General features: G+C 36.5%; 2 protein-coding genes across 4 annotated transcripts in view; one reads left to right on the top strand and one right to left on the bottom strand.

Annotated features, from left to right (window-relative positions):
• Positions 1–530: 530 nt before the first annotated feature.
• On the bottom strand, positions 531–7,545 carry LOC144441271 (uncharacterized). The gene is made up of 3 exons (XM_078130831.1): positions 6,119–7,545; positions 5,556–5,734; positions 531–1,623 (listed from the first exon to the last, which is right to left on the bottom strand). The coding sequence occupies exons 1-3, from the start codon at positions 7,543–7,545 to the stop codon at positions 770–772; spliced, it is 2,460 nt and encodes an 819-aa protein (XP_077986957.1). The 3' UTR covers positions 531–769.
• Positions 7,546–12,152: 4,607 nt separating this feature from the next.
• The window catches only part of LOC144440852 (TNF receptor-associated factor 2-like), a 42,628-nt gene continuing 41,522 nt past the window's right edge, over positions 12,153–13,258 (top strand). For 2 of the 3 annotated variants that reach the window (XM_078130280.1, XM_078130282.1), the window contains exons 1-2: positions 12,153–12,232; positions 12,686–12,863. In XM_078130280.1, the coding sequence (XP_077986406.1) occupies positions 12,715–12,863 (149 nt within the window). In that variant the 5' untranslated portion in view covers positions 12,153–12,232; positions 12,686–12,714. The remainder of the gene's footprint in view (positions 12,233–12,685; positions 12,864–13,258) is intronic. The other variant, XM_078130281.1, reaches the window with a different exon arrangement.

Genomic DNA, 13,258 nt, shown 5'->3' on the forward strand with positions numbered 1-13,258 from the left:
GAACATCCATTGAATAATTTGGATTACTTTCTGTATGATCAGTTGTGCTTCAACACTTTCTAATAGTGCCACTTTTTATTGAGTTAAGAGTAAAACTACAAACCATGAAAGACATTCTTTACATTGATAAAACATCTGTACAACTACACACAAGTTACTTCAACACAATCTGGCGAAATACTAAAACATTGATGCCGTCTACAGCAGGACTACAAAAAGATAAAGTCACTGATTATACGATTGTAAATCCATATGGCAAAAACTATTGTTTATTGCTGAAATTTGGGAACTTAAATAAAAGAATTGGTTCAAAGTTTCCTTCTGACTTTAATTGTTATTGGTTTATTTAGGTTGTTAAATGACAATTATGGATTGAAAGTACTACTAACAATTCAACATTTATACATACAATTACTTTTTAACACAACTGAACTGATATGGTTCAGTAGTGCTATAGACATGGCAAAGTGTATGTGTGGATGTGTGTGTGTGTGTGTGTGTGTGTGTGTGTGTGTGTGTGTGTGTGTGTGTGTGTGTGTGTGTGTGTGTGTAAACAACTTAAAGTCAAAAACTGCCGGCCCAATTACCATGATATTTGGTATGTGTATTACCTTGGGTGTCGAGTTGGGAAATTGTTCAAATCAAAATGATCTTACCACCGATGTGTGATTTGGGTAAAAAAATGTGATTTTTAACCAACTGACTCATCATTTTGAGAGGCTATGATGAAAACACTGAATTATAAAGTACAAACACCCTTACAATAAGTTTACCAACTAAGACTATAAATATTAAGTGGTGTTATGTTAGTAGACACCAGAGTAGGTTCTGCTCCAGTATCCACACACATCTTCAAATCTTTCACTACATCTAAATCCTGCTGTGTTTGCATCATGTTTTTTCTTTCATTTTTTTCAGTGTAAAGGTTATGTAATCTAACTAACTCATTCACAGCATGGGAGTAGTGATGTTTAGCTTTTTGTGTTTGACCAAGTTTGGAGTAAACTTGGCCAATGTGTTCCTCCACTTTTGCTATTCCGATATTTTTGGATTCTACGTCTCCTGCAAAGCTTTTCCTGATTTCTAAACATTCACTCAATTTCTCCAAAGCTTTCTCACATTTCCCAGCTTTCAACAGTGTGTTGCCATGGCAATGCAGTGCCTCCGCAGTAAACTGATGTTTGAGGCCTAATCTTTCTTTTCTGTGTTCCACAGCTTTTTCATGCCACTTCAGAGCTTCATCATAATCTTCCAAATTGCTATAAATCTCCCCAAAACAAGTATAAATCAATGAAGCGTTATTATGATCTAACCCAATCTGTTTCACCATATGATAAGCCTTTTTGGTAAATTTCAAGGCATCCACTGTGTTGCCACGGCAACAACACTGCATAGCAACATTACATAGCGATGATATGTTGGCATTTGAGGGTCGCTGATCAAACCTCATCTTAATTCTCAACCCTTTCATGGCATATTCAAAGAAACCATCGTCATCCCCCTGACCTTGGTAGATATAACTGATATTATTATGCGTGGACCCAACAACAGGATGAAGTCCCCACATAGACTGTCGACGTTCAAGTGATTCTTGTGAATATTTCTGGCTTTCATTAAAGTTACCTGCATAAAAAATGAATGAAAATGATTGTCATATTGCATCAAAGTTGCCTGTTGAAAAATAATTACTAATACTGTGTAATTATAAAAAAAAAATCATTATTCAGGGTAAAAATCAGAAAGTGTTACAAACAATGCATGATGGGTTGGCTTCTTTCTATTGAAGCCCTCATGCATTGACACATCACATCATAAAAATCCATTTACAATCCAAAAAACTATCAAATAATTAAATTGTAAGTTTATCATGTTTATAAAAGACGTTCCACACAAAGTCACACAAAGTTCAAAGTTATTGGAAGTTTTGAGAGAATGGCACAGTTGAGAAAGCTTTTAGAAAGCTAATTCTAAAGTAGAAAGATGGTCATTTAGGTGCTTCTAGTGTAGAATATTCAACACATAAAAAAGAATATATTCCAATGTGAATTTTAGCAAGTATATTTTACATTCAGAAATAGATTGCAGTTAACGATTCTCAACCATGACAAAGTGCTAAAATTCATAACTGAAGATTGAATATCCCTTGATACTTTAAATGGCAGACATATAAGATTTGTTTTGATTTGAAAAATGAAAAAAACGTTAAAACCCTGTATGAGTATTCAAAATTGGTCATGGTATTGAAAATGGATATAAAACACTGATTTTAAGTTAAACTGTAAAACTAATTATAATGTACCAACCTACTAAGTAAGTAATAATGACATTGTTCTCAATCCTGAATACATCCACAAATATCAGATGGATAATCATTATTAGGTCTGTGTTGTTTAGAATTCTTTTCATTTAATGCAATATTGCCCTAGACTGTAAGATCAGTTGTGTTGTTCAGCCCTATCAAATTTCTAAACCACTGTAAGATATGTTGTGTTGTTCAGCCCTATCAGATTTCTAAACCAATTTAAGATATGTTGTGTTGTTCACCTCTATCAGACTTATTAACCAATGTAAGATTATGTTGTGTTGTTCAGCCTTATCAGACTTCTTAAACACTATGAGTGTTGGCAGATAGCATGGCCTGAATGTTGTATTTTACAGACTAATATTACCCTTACTAATTGAATAGATCAATGTACAGTATACCTGACTGCAGTAAGTAAAAAGTGTGAGAATTGAAACAATGCTAGGAATGCTGCTAAAGATTTAGGACTTTTGTATTATCAACTTTTGCAGTAGTTTTGTGTTACATACCCGTACATTATACACCAAGGGAAGATTTGGCAGAGCATCAAGCCACAGCATGCAGAGTCAGTGTAGTTGATCAGAATATACTAGTAGCTGTAAGGAGTTCAAATAATATGCCATGCACAAAATTAAATTGCAGCTATAGAAAAAGAAATCATATACATGCAACATACAGGAATATAGAAATATTAAGTTAAACAGCTATTAGTAAACAGTACATCTTCCACAGATCTTCAGACATTGTATTTGTGCTATGAATCTCACTTCTCTGAGGTCCAACCACACCCCCATATGTGGAGTAACATTGTTTGACTGCCCTGAGGTGTGATTATTAAACCTTTTTCAATATATGGAATTCAATGACATTATTCCTTGATATGTCACATATTGTGACCCAGAGCCTATTGGACTTGACATACTGGTGTGACAGTATAGCCCAGAGACTTAATTGCTATCTGACTTGGCTATCTGACTTGACAGTATAGCCCAGAGACTTGACTATCTGACTTGACAGTATAGCCCAGAGACTTGGCTATCTGACTTGACAGTATAGCCTAGAGACTTGGCTATCTGACTTGACAGTATAGCCCAGAGACTTGGCTATTTGACTTGACAGTATAGCCTAGAGACTTGGCTATCTGACTTGACATACTGGCTTGACAGGATAGCCCAGAGACTTGACATACTGGCTTGACAGTATAGCCCAGAGATGTGGCTATCTGACTTGACATACTGGCTTGACAGGATAGCCCAGAGACTTGACATACTGGCTTGACAGTATAGCCCAGAGACTTGGCTATCTGACTTGACATACTGGCTTGACAATATAGCCCAGAGACTTAGCTATCTGACTTGACATACTGGCTTGACAATATAGCCCAGAGACTTAGCTATCTGACTTGACATACTGGCTTGACAGTATAGCCCACAGACTTGGCTATCTGACTTGACATACTGGCTTGACAGTATAGCCCAGAGACTTGACTATCTGACTGACATACTGGCTTGACAGTATAGCCCAGAGACTTGGCTATCTGACTTGACATACTGGCTTGACAGTGTAGCCCAGAAACTTGGCTATCTGACTTGACATACTGACTTGACAGTACAGCCCAGAGACTTGGCTATCTGACAAAAAATTAACTACACTACTATACTGGCACAATATTTTCAAGCCAGATAGCTAAGTCTCCATAGGATTTTTACCACCTACTTGAGATTTCCTCCTTTCATGATTTATTTTATTGTAAATGCTGATTATTGATAAATCATTAAATAAATACAAATTACAGGAAATAAGCAGTGATGGTAAATATTATACCATCACAGGGTTAGTTGTAATGAATCTTACAATCTCAGGTCTATTAAACATAAAACATTATTGACATACCTGACAAGAGTCAAGTGGTAATGTCAATTTTCAAGGGTGTTTAAATAGTTTGAAGTACACATCAGCTGATCTAAACCTAAGATAAGCTTACCATCAAAGTGTACCTTTGACCACAGGGTAAAGGACAAATAATCAATTTTGTACTCGCGATTTTCCAGATTTCTAATATTATTTTCTGTACATTTCAAATAAAGTTTTAAATACTGTTTCCTCTCACTGTTTTTCCGTGTATTACCATTAGTTGGATCAGTAGATGTTTACACTCACAGCATAATGTGTTAATTTGGGCAAATAGTGAGTTTGTTCTAGCAAGCTACTAATTAATGCAAAGCTGATAAACTCAGATAAGACATTGATATCAGGTAGGAAATAGACAAAAAACAGTGAGAGGAAACAGTATTTAAAACTTTAATTGAAATACACAGAAAATAATATTAAAAATCCGGAAAATCGCGAGTACAAAATTGATTATTTGTCCTTTACCCTATGCTTTGACATAAATTGCAGGCCAGGGTTTCAATTCCAGTATCTCACATCAGTGTTATCTGATCAGTGTAGCCATGAGGATTATAGTCTATCTGCTAGACCTCAGATGTTCTTCTGATAAAATATGACACACGGCCGAACAACACTATCGAGGATTCGGGCAAGCCCTCACTGCGAACGTCGTTCGCTTATAATATCGAAAGAAAGCCCGAACGTCTAGCAGCAAGACTATGAGGATTACATAGGATTATTTTTTTGTTCAGGACCAACCTTTTCTATAGCTCTACCAGACAAGTGTTTTCCACACCTAGATACTCACCTGTACAACAGTGGACTATGCCAAGAATAGCCAATGTACCACACATCAAGGGTTGTTGCATATACTCACCTGTACAACAGTGGACTATGCCAAGAATAGCCAATGTACCACACATCAAGGGTTGTTGCATATACTCACCTGTACAACAGAGGACTATGCCAAGAATAGCCAATGTACCACACATCAAGGGTTGTTGCATATACTCACCTGTACAACAGTGGACTATGCCAAGAATAGCCAATGTACCACACATCAAGGGTTGTTGCATATACTCACCTGTACAACAGTGGACTATGCCAAGAATAGCCAATGTACCACACATCAAGGGTTGTTGCATATACTCACCTGTACAACAGAGGACTATGCCAAGAATAGCCAATGTACCACACATCAAGGGTTGTTGCATATACTCACCTGTACAACAATGGACTATGCCAAGACTAGCCAATGTCATGAATGTACCACACATCAAGGGTTGTGTATACTCACCTGTACAGCAATGGACTATGCCAAGACTAGCCAATGTACCACACATCAAAGGTTGTGTATACTCACCTGTACAACAATGGACTATGCCAAGACTAGCCAATGTACCACACATCAAGCGTTGGGTACGTAAAAATTGCTTCTTCAAGGATTCTGGCACAGCAGCATCTTTGTTTTCATATGATTTCTCTTCCTCTTCTAGCTTACCAAGAATGTTTCTAAAAACATGGAGAGCCTTATAAAGCCACCTGCATATCAAAAAGATAAAGTAGGTTAGTTGCGATATGATGTAATGAGACTATGTGAGATGAGGAAAATGGAAAGAATGTGAAAATCATGTATTGATAAAAAATTTGTTATTGGCACTTTATAAATACACATAGCAAGGTCATAAATATGCTCTCTTTCAAAATTAAGTTGTAGATCTTGTCTTAAATGTTGTGAATAGAGATGAAATATGACACTTATTAATGACATGCAGAAACAGAGAGAAAGAGCGAGAGAGAGAGGTTTTTGAATTGTTTTCTATCAAATCATATGAACCTTACAACAATGTACATGCTAGATCACAAGATGTATATATCCCTGATATTGACCATAATTATTTTCAAAGTTTGTATGGGATAACTTACCTAATGGCTTCTTTTTCCATCCCTCTGTTGTGGAAATTAAACCCAATGTGAGAATACAACCATGCCAGATCTTCAGTCTCACCAAGTGGTTCAAGAATTGCCAATGACTTCATGTATGCTTTGTAAGCTGCGATGTAATCACTACCAATAAATCCTAAGACTTGACCATATGAAGACAACATCAAACCATGGGTTTTTGGATCATGATGGGCCTCTGCATACGCAGCAGCTGAATTCACGCAGGCTTCATAAAACATGACAGATTCTTTACCAAAGAAGTTAGTTAGCAGATACTCAGCATGGTAGGCTAGCTGGATGAAGAGATTGTAGTGTTCTTGGGCACAGTGCACAGCTTCCTTTAATAACTTCTCAATATGGTGGATTTCTTGGATGAACAGTGGTAGTTTCTTGCAGTTATTGGCATCAACTAAGGGGGCCAACCGTTGCGTGAGGAGGGCATAAAACTCACAGTATCTCATGCGTGTGTGTTCTTCATCGCGGAGACTAGAATAACGCTCCTCCATAAAGTGACGTAAAATTGAATGCATGTTTACTCGTTGTGTCTTGGTCTCTATGGATACAAGTGAGCGTTTTGCAAGTGGAAGCAATGCGTCCTGTTTTGTGGTTGCTGTATTTTCCATACCAAGGACGTGAACGGCTGCATCAACACCGAAATCACCAGGAAAGTAGGCCAGGGTGACATAATGGCTTTTCAGTAGGTTGGTTAATTGGTCTACAGATGTCTTGATGGCACTTGTGATGTCATATTCATTATCAGATGTTTGACAATGAAATGCATCCATTTGGTTCTCTCTCAGTATACTGCACAGATCATCAGGCGATAAATCTTGATTTTGTAAAATTTTGGCAGCTAGAATCAGAGCCAGTGGGATTCCCTCACACAGGTCTATCAGATCCATCAGAATTTCTTGTTCAATATCGACCAGTGGGAGAAGAGACTGCAACAACTGGTGTGACTCATCCAACGAGAGCGGTAGCAATTTAAGAGTGGTAAAAATACCACAATAACTGGCAAACTTGAACTGAAACCGACTAACCAATACCAAGAATACGTTGTCAGTAGCTTCAATCATTTCTTCACACAGTTGTTGAAAAGATGTCTGTAGCTCTCTGTTCATATGAACCACTTCTAGATGGTCAAAGATAATGAGATGGAAATTCTCCAAATCATCAAAACTTGCAAACTGCTGACATACCATGGCACCCTCTGATTGGCCGAGAGTAAGCATCAACTTTGATCTGATAGTGTTGATATCAGAGAGACCATCAATATTAATGTAGTGGTCATTCAGTTGTGTGTTATCAGTGCCATATTTTGTTTCCATGACAACCCTTTTTATCAATGATGTCTTCCCAATACCAGGAGCACCATTTATCTGTAACATCTGTGTTGATTCAGATGACATCTCTGATGAAAACCATTTCTTTATCTGCTGTTTTATTTCAGCAATGTGTACTTTACGACCAATAAATATCTCATTTTCACACTCGAACACCACATCAGAATTACTTTCCCCAGGTACTATATCATTTGCTATGTTTGCCATTGTTTGTTTTCTCGGTACTGCCAATCTGGAAAATCTGTGGAAAAAGCATTAGAATAGAAATAATTGTTTTTTGTCAATAAACTTGTGCTAAACTTACGAGAGAGATGAGACAGAGACAGACATGCACAGAGTCAGGGGAGACAGATTGACATATAGAGACAGAGATAGAGAGGGCAACCAGAAAGACAATTTTAGTATACTAGTATGTATTTATTTGCTTTTCACCATTGTCATCATCATCACCACCACCACTACACCACAAGTTTCCTTTTTAATAATGAACCACTTGGTTGAATTTTTGCCCATTAAATTCCTCTTGACACAAACTGGATTATGTCAAATTCATTGTGAACTTTTTTAAAGAACTATACCACAAGAGGGTAAAATAAGGTAATATCAATAACAAGTTCACTGGTTAAAATAACCACAACAATTTGTTCACTGTAACAAGTGAAAGCAATAGTTTGTAGCAAAAGAATCCTTGTACATAATTTATACATGTAAAGTAGCAAGAACTGTTGCAAAAACTGTTGCAATCATTATTATAATTAGTTTGTGAGCTACATGCACTTGTTGGTATTCAGTTATCATGACCAACTGTCTTCTAAAACCCAACAACATACCCATACTTATTTACTTATTTATTTATTTATTTATTTATTTATTTATTTGAGATGTCTACAGGATTACCCCATTTACAGATACTCAGAAATTGGAGAAGACTAAAATGCATTCAATATTTACAAAACTAAATAAAAAATAAAAATAAAATAAAATGAAAGAAGATAAAATTACCGAAACTCCCGTTTAAAACCACAAATCAACTATTTCATTTAGGACATGTTTTCTAAAAGTACTGAGACTGGAAAATATAATACAGACAACATAGTATATTATTACCTATACAAAGGTTACATGGATGATGTAGTTGGTAAAACCCACTTGACATGTTTCCCACTTCATTACTCTGAATATCTCTGCGATTATTTCAACTTAGATCACTGCATAATCTAAACTTCAGGAGTATAAATATCAGTTTGCGACAGAAACTTTCGGAAAAATCCCGGTATGAGAGTGAAAGTGATATTTCCCAGGCACTTCCTGGTCCATCTTTGTTTAAAGTGTCGGTCGACCCTAATGTGCCCTAAACTTGCCATTCTAACCGTTTTGAGCAAGATTCAATTTCTCAACACGTAATATATTCATGCAACTTGGTAATTTTTAATTCATATGATGTTGATTATTGATAAATATTCCATAAAACTACCAACTCACCACGTACAATTTCACTAATCACAGCCTACGAATCTATTAACACACCTGGACTACGCACGTACAAATGGTAGACACTTTTCATTAATATCTTTACTTACCTCTTGTACGCTTTTTCTATTCAGGTTGATATTATATGTCGAATGTCGAGGAGCAGTGCCTCATTAGATTTTACAATTTTCGGAAATATTGATCCAAATTTGATAAGAATCCAGACAGAATACGTTGGTCGAAAGTGGATGTCAGACCTGACCGACATATCCTTTCACTTTCAAGCTTTAAAGAATCCAAGGGGATTTCCCTCGCCATGGGTATTTCCAACTGAATTTTGTTGTTGTAGAATTCGTCATCAAATTGGATTTGTTCCAAACATACATTAACAAAAATGGTAAATTCATCGGCCGTAAACTTTAGGTCTCATGCAAATGACGACTTCAATGCGACGGATCTGACTTGTCAGGTCAATTAACATACCGCCCTCTACAGTTGGAATTGAACTGGATTATAAAACCTGCGAAATCAAAAATCTCATTATACTCTGTAAAGTTCGATGAACTCCTATTACATGCAAAACATAACTTCACCTAAACCTCAACAAAGCAGTGTTGATTTTCTGAGCTAAAATATTACAGAGTAGTCTGACTTAGGAATTCGAATTCAAAGACCTTTACAATGTTTAAGGCCACCAAAATCCCCAAACTTATTGTTTTGTTTTCATTTTTGACTCTAGAAGAAGACTTTTAAGCCTCTGTATTTAGTTTCTACTTTCCAATAACTTAAATGAAGGTTTTATAGGAATTCAAAATCAATCAATCTTACAGCATACTGAGCCTACAATTGACAACACCATATACTAGTGAGCCGACATCACAGGCACTTGTTTGAGATATGTATCAGAACATTTCTATCAGAATACAATAAAATGTCGATAATATCGATATTATTGACGTCACTATAACCAACTTCGCGGTGAATGAACTTGCGCGATCACAGAAACAAGTGTAATATTACCCCCTTTAAATACGTCAATATTATCGATATTATCGACATTTTATTGTATTCGGATGAAATGTTCTGATACATATCTAGGGAAACAAGTGTCTGTGGCCGACACCGTGCATATGCTGATCGAGTTTTGTGTGAATCAATAAGTTCAATCTCTGTCAGAATTAATAGACTAGTTATTATAACGTCTGATAGCCTGCGTATTCTACCAAATAGTGTGAACCAATCTGATCTGTTATCGACATTCATTATATCCCAAAACACTGCCACTATGGAACTCACCTACTCCAAGAAGCTCGCTGTGCACCCGATCTATCCGATGTAGATGTCGGCTAATCGTTCATTGCTATTTTACCTTCGTTATTTTGCCTGAATTGACCTAGCTACATGTTTACATTTTTTAGCCTGATCGCCTCCTTGTACTTGATAATTAGCCGAATTAATCAATATCAATAGTTCACTCAATCTAAGGGATATCCTAGAACTTTTGGTTACTAAAACATAAATATTTTGTATGTCCGTGAACAGACAATCATACTTCTCATAGGGTTCCTATCTAAAGAGCTTTATACATGTGAAACAATGGATTTTGGTTAGCAATTTACCAGATACACTTAAAATTACTGAAAATGTAACATGTAAAATTAACTATGCAGTGTGTGGTATTATGCTTTGAGAATAGAGTGTCTTTTGCAAGAACAAAAAGAGTGTTTCTTGTCAACAGATGGGGGGGGGGGGTCATTGTGGTTTTTTTTTATTTGTCAGGGGGGTGGATTGTTTTCTGGATGAATTGCAGGGGGGTGTCACTATTTTTAAGTACATCAACAAAAAGTCACCGGCCCACCCCCGGCCGTAAAAACTGATTGCCCCCTTAGTGCTTTTATTGTATCGCTCCACACACGTCACGTGACCCTTGAGTGTAGTACGTGACAACCAGTATTGGTGCTTGTACGTCCACTATACAGATACAGATATAGACTATCTCACAGTCCTCGGAACTCCGAGGGCTGTAAGAGAGTCTAATACAGATACAGATACATGTACAGATACAGATACAGTTACAGGTACAGGTACAGGTACAGATACAGATACAGATACAGATACAGATACATGTACAGATACAGGTACAGGTACAGGTACAGGTACAGGTACAGATACATGTACAGATACAGATACAGGTACAGATACATGTACAGGTACAGGTACAGGTACAGGTACAGGTACAGGTACAGGTACAGAGACAGAGACAGATACAGAGACAGATACAGGACTGGTACAGGTACAGGTACAGATACAGGTACAGGTACAGATACAGACACAGTGACAGATACAGTTACAGGATCTTGTCTTGGAATGTACTACAAACGGCGTTCTTGCTAAGCCTGCCTGCAATTCAACAAATGAAGCTACACTGTAATTTTTTCCCCGATCAGATAGCCAAAAATACACTGACGTCAGTGACAGAAATTTGTTAAACACCAAGAGTTAGACACTTTACTTGTTAGTTAGAGTAGATTTCATCTATAAGTAGTACGGTATCAGGTTGAAATCGTGATCAGTTGAAGGCACCGATTTCAGGGTGCGGAGCTAAAAATCAATTCGGTTAGTTTTATTGTACGGGGTATTATGTGCTCAGCTACACGATTACGTTTACCCAACGGTGATTCCACACTGTTCAGGATGTACGACAATACGAGTAAGTCGTTAAAGCTAATACAAATTTTTTCAAAAAATTACCTTTTTAAAGTTGATAAGCACTTAGGAGTCATGAATTTTCAGTATGCATGCTAAGTTCCATAAAGCATATTGGTGGACCCGGCGTCAATAGAGATGAAATAGAGTTTCTTCGATATTGCGCAAATAGCATGTGATGTGAAATCATGAAACGACTTTCCAGACCCTAAGTGGAGCATCGAGTGGCGTTTCCCTCTGATCCATGACTCAATTAGAACACGACTAGTATCGGTTCCCCAGACTGTCGTCTTGGGGCTACACCCGCCAAGCGAGATAAGCCTGGGTAACCCATGTGGGTAACCTAGACTGAAGCATCGAACTCAACTCACCACTAAATACATGTCAACAAGGGCGCCACCACCGTCATCTACTCGTACTGCTCTTGTTTATAGCCTATAATAAATCGGGGCTTCCCCCGTATGACTATACATAGGCTATGACGTCACATGTGCGTATAATATTCATGTTACTACTTGTCTGGGTTTAGACACATGACTGCATCGCACGTGTATGAAGACACACGTAAATCGTTACGGTAGGTACAACTAGTAATACGATTCTTACTTTAATTTCGACCTTTTTTTTTAGAAATGTATCTTAAGTTGTATGTTAACTTTCTTACATTTTTGTAGAAAATCTGTACTTTTACGGTTACCTTTGAAATGATAAAGTCTTGTTTCTAATTTACTTAATAAGCATATATAGCATAAACGCATGATTGCGCAATCGTGATTGTCATGTCATCATGACGATGTGAAAATTATTGAGAGTATTATATATAATTATATATATACTAATTCAGTGTAAGAGGTAAGTCATAACTGAAGGAAAAGTGCTCAATACTGAGAAGTAGAGCTGTATATATATATATATATATATATATATATATATATATATATATATATATATATATATATATATAACGTAGTGGCATTTGATTATTTCACATTGTCATAGAAAGAAATTTATTTTCATGTGATTATCCTAGTTTTATTTTACAGGTTAGCTTACATGTAAATGGCTGGTTACTTGAAAACTCTATTTAAGTATCAAGAACAAGTCGAACCAAAATTTTTGTGTACTCACTGTTCCTTGATATTGAGGGATCCTCTCCAGACACTTTGTGGACATAGGTATTGCCGAAAATGTCTAGAACAGATAACTAGGTAAGAAACTTTTTAATTAGCCCGGCGATAATTTTAGAGGGGCTCCAGAATACCTTGCTGCATCATGTGGGCGCATGTCTAATATTCATTATGTATTTATCTTTTGTGAATGTGATTCACATATATCATATGTCGTAGAGTATTAACATAAATATACTACAATTTTTAGTCAAATTTCTATAGACAAGTCTCTATAACAAGTAACGTGTGTGAGGAATTTTCATATAACAGATACTAGAAAAAATCCGCGGAATGACTTTAGCTGTTATGTGACTAAGGGAAGGAATGAATCACAAACAAACAAACAACTAATCAAGTGATAAACCGGAAAATACGTATTGAACAATAAAAACAAATGAAAACAAATCGATCGGGAGAAATATATATTTTTCCCC

The sequence above is a fragment of the Glandiceps talaboti genome, chromosome 10 (genome assembly GCF_964340395.1).
Source record: "Glandiceps talaboti chromosome 10, keGlaTala1.1, whole genome shotgun sequence".
In the NCBI taxonomy this organism is placed as follows: Eukaryota; Metazoa; Hemichordata; class Enteropneusta; family Spengelidae; genus Glandiceps; species Glandiceps talaboti.

Coding starts and splice junctions, on each gene's coding strand:
- LOC144441271 (XM_078130831.1), bottom strand. CDS start 7,545: ATGTCATCTGAATCAACACAGATGTTACAGATAAATGGTGCTCCTGGT. Junction 5,735..6,118: donor ATGGAAAAAGAAGCCATTAG/GTAAGTTATCCC, acceptor TTTGATATGCAG/GTGGCTTTATAAGGCTCTCC. Junction 1,624..5,555: donor CATAGTCCATTGTTGTACAG/GTGAGTATACAC, acceptor TTTTTTATGCAG/GTAACTTTAATGAAAGCCAG.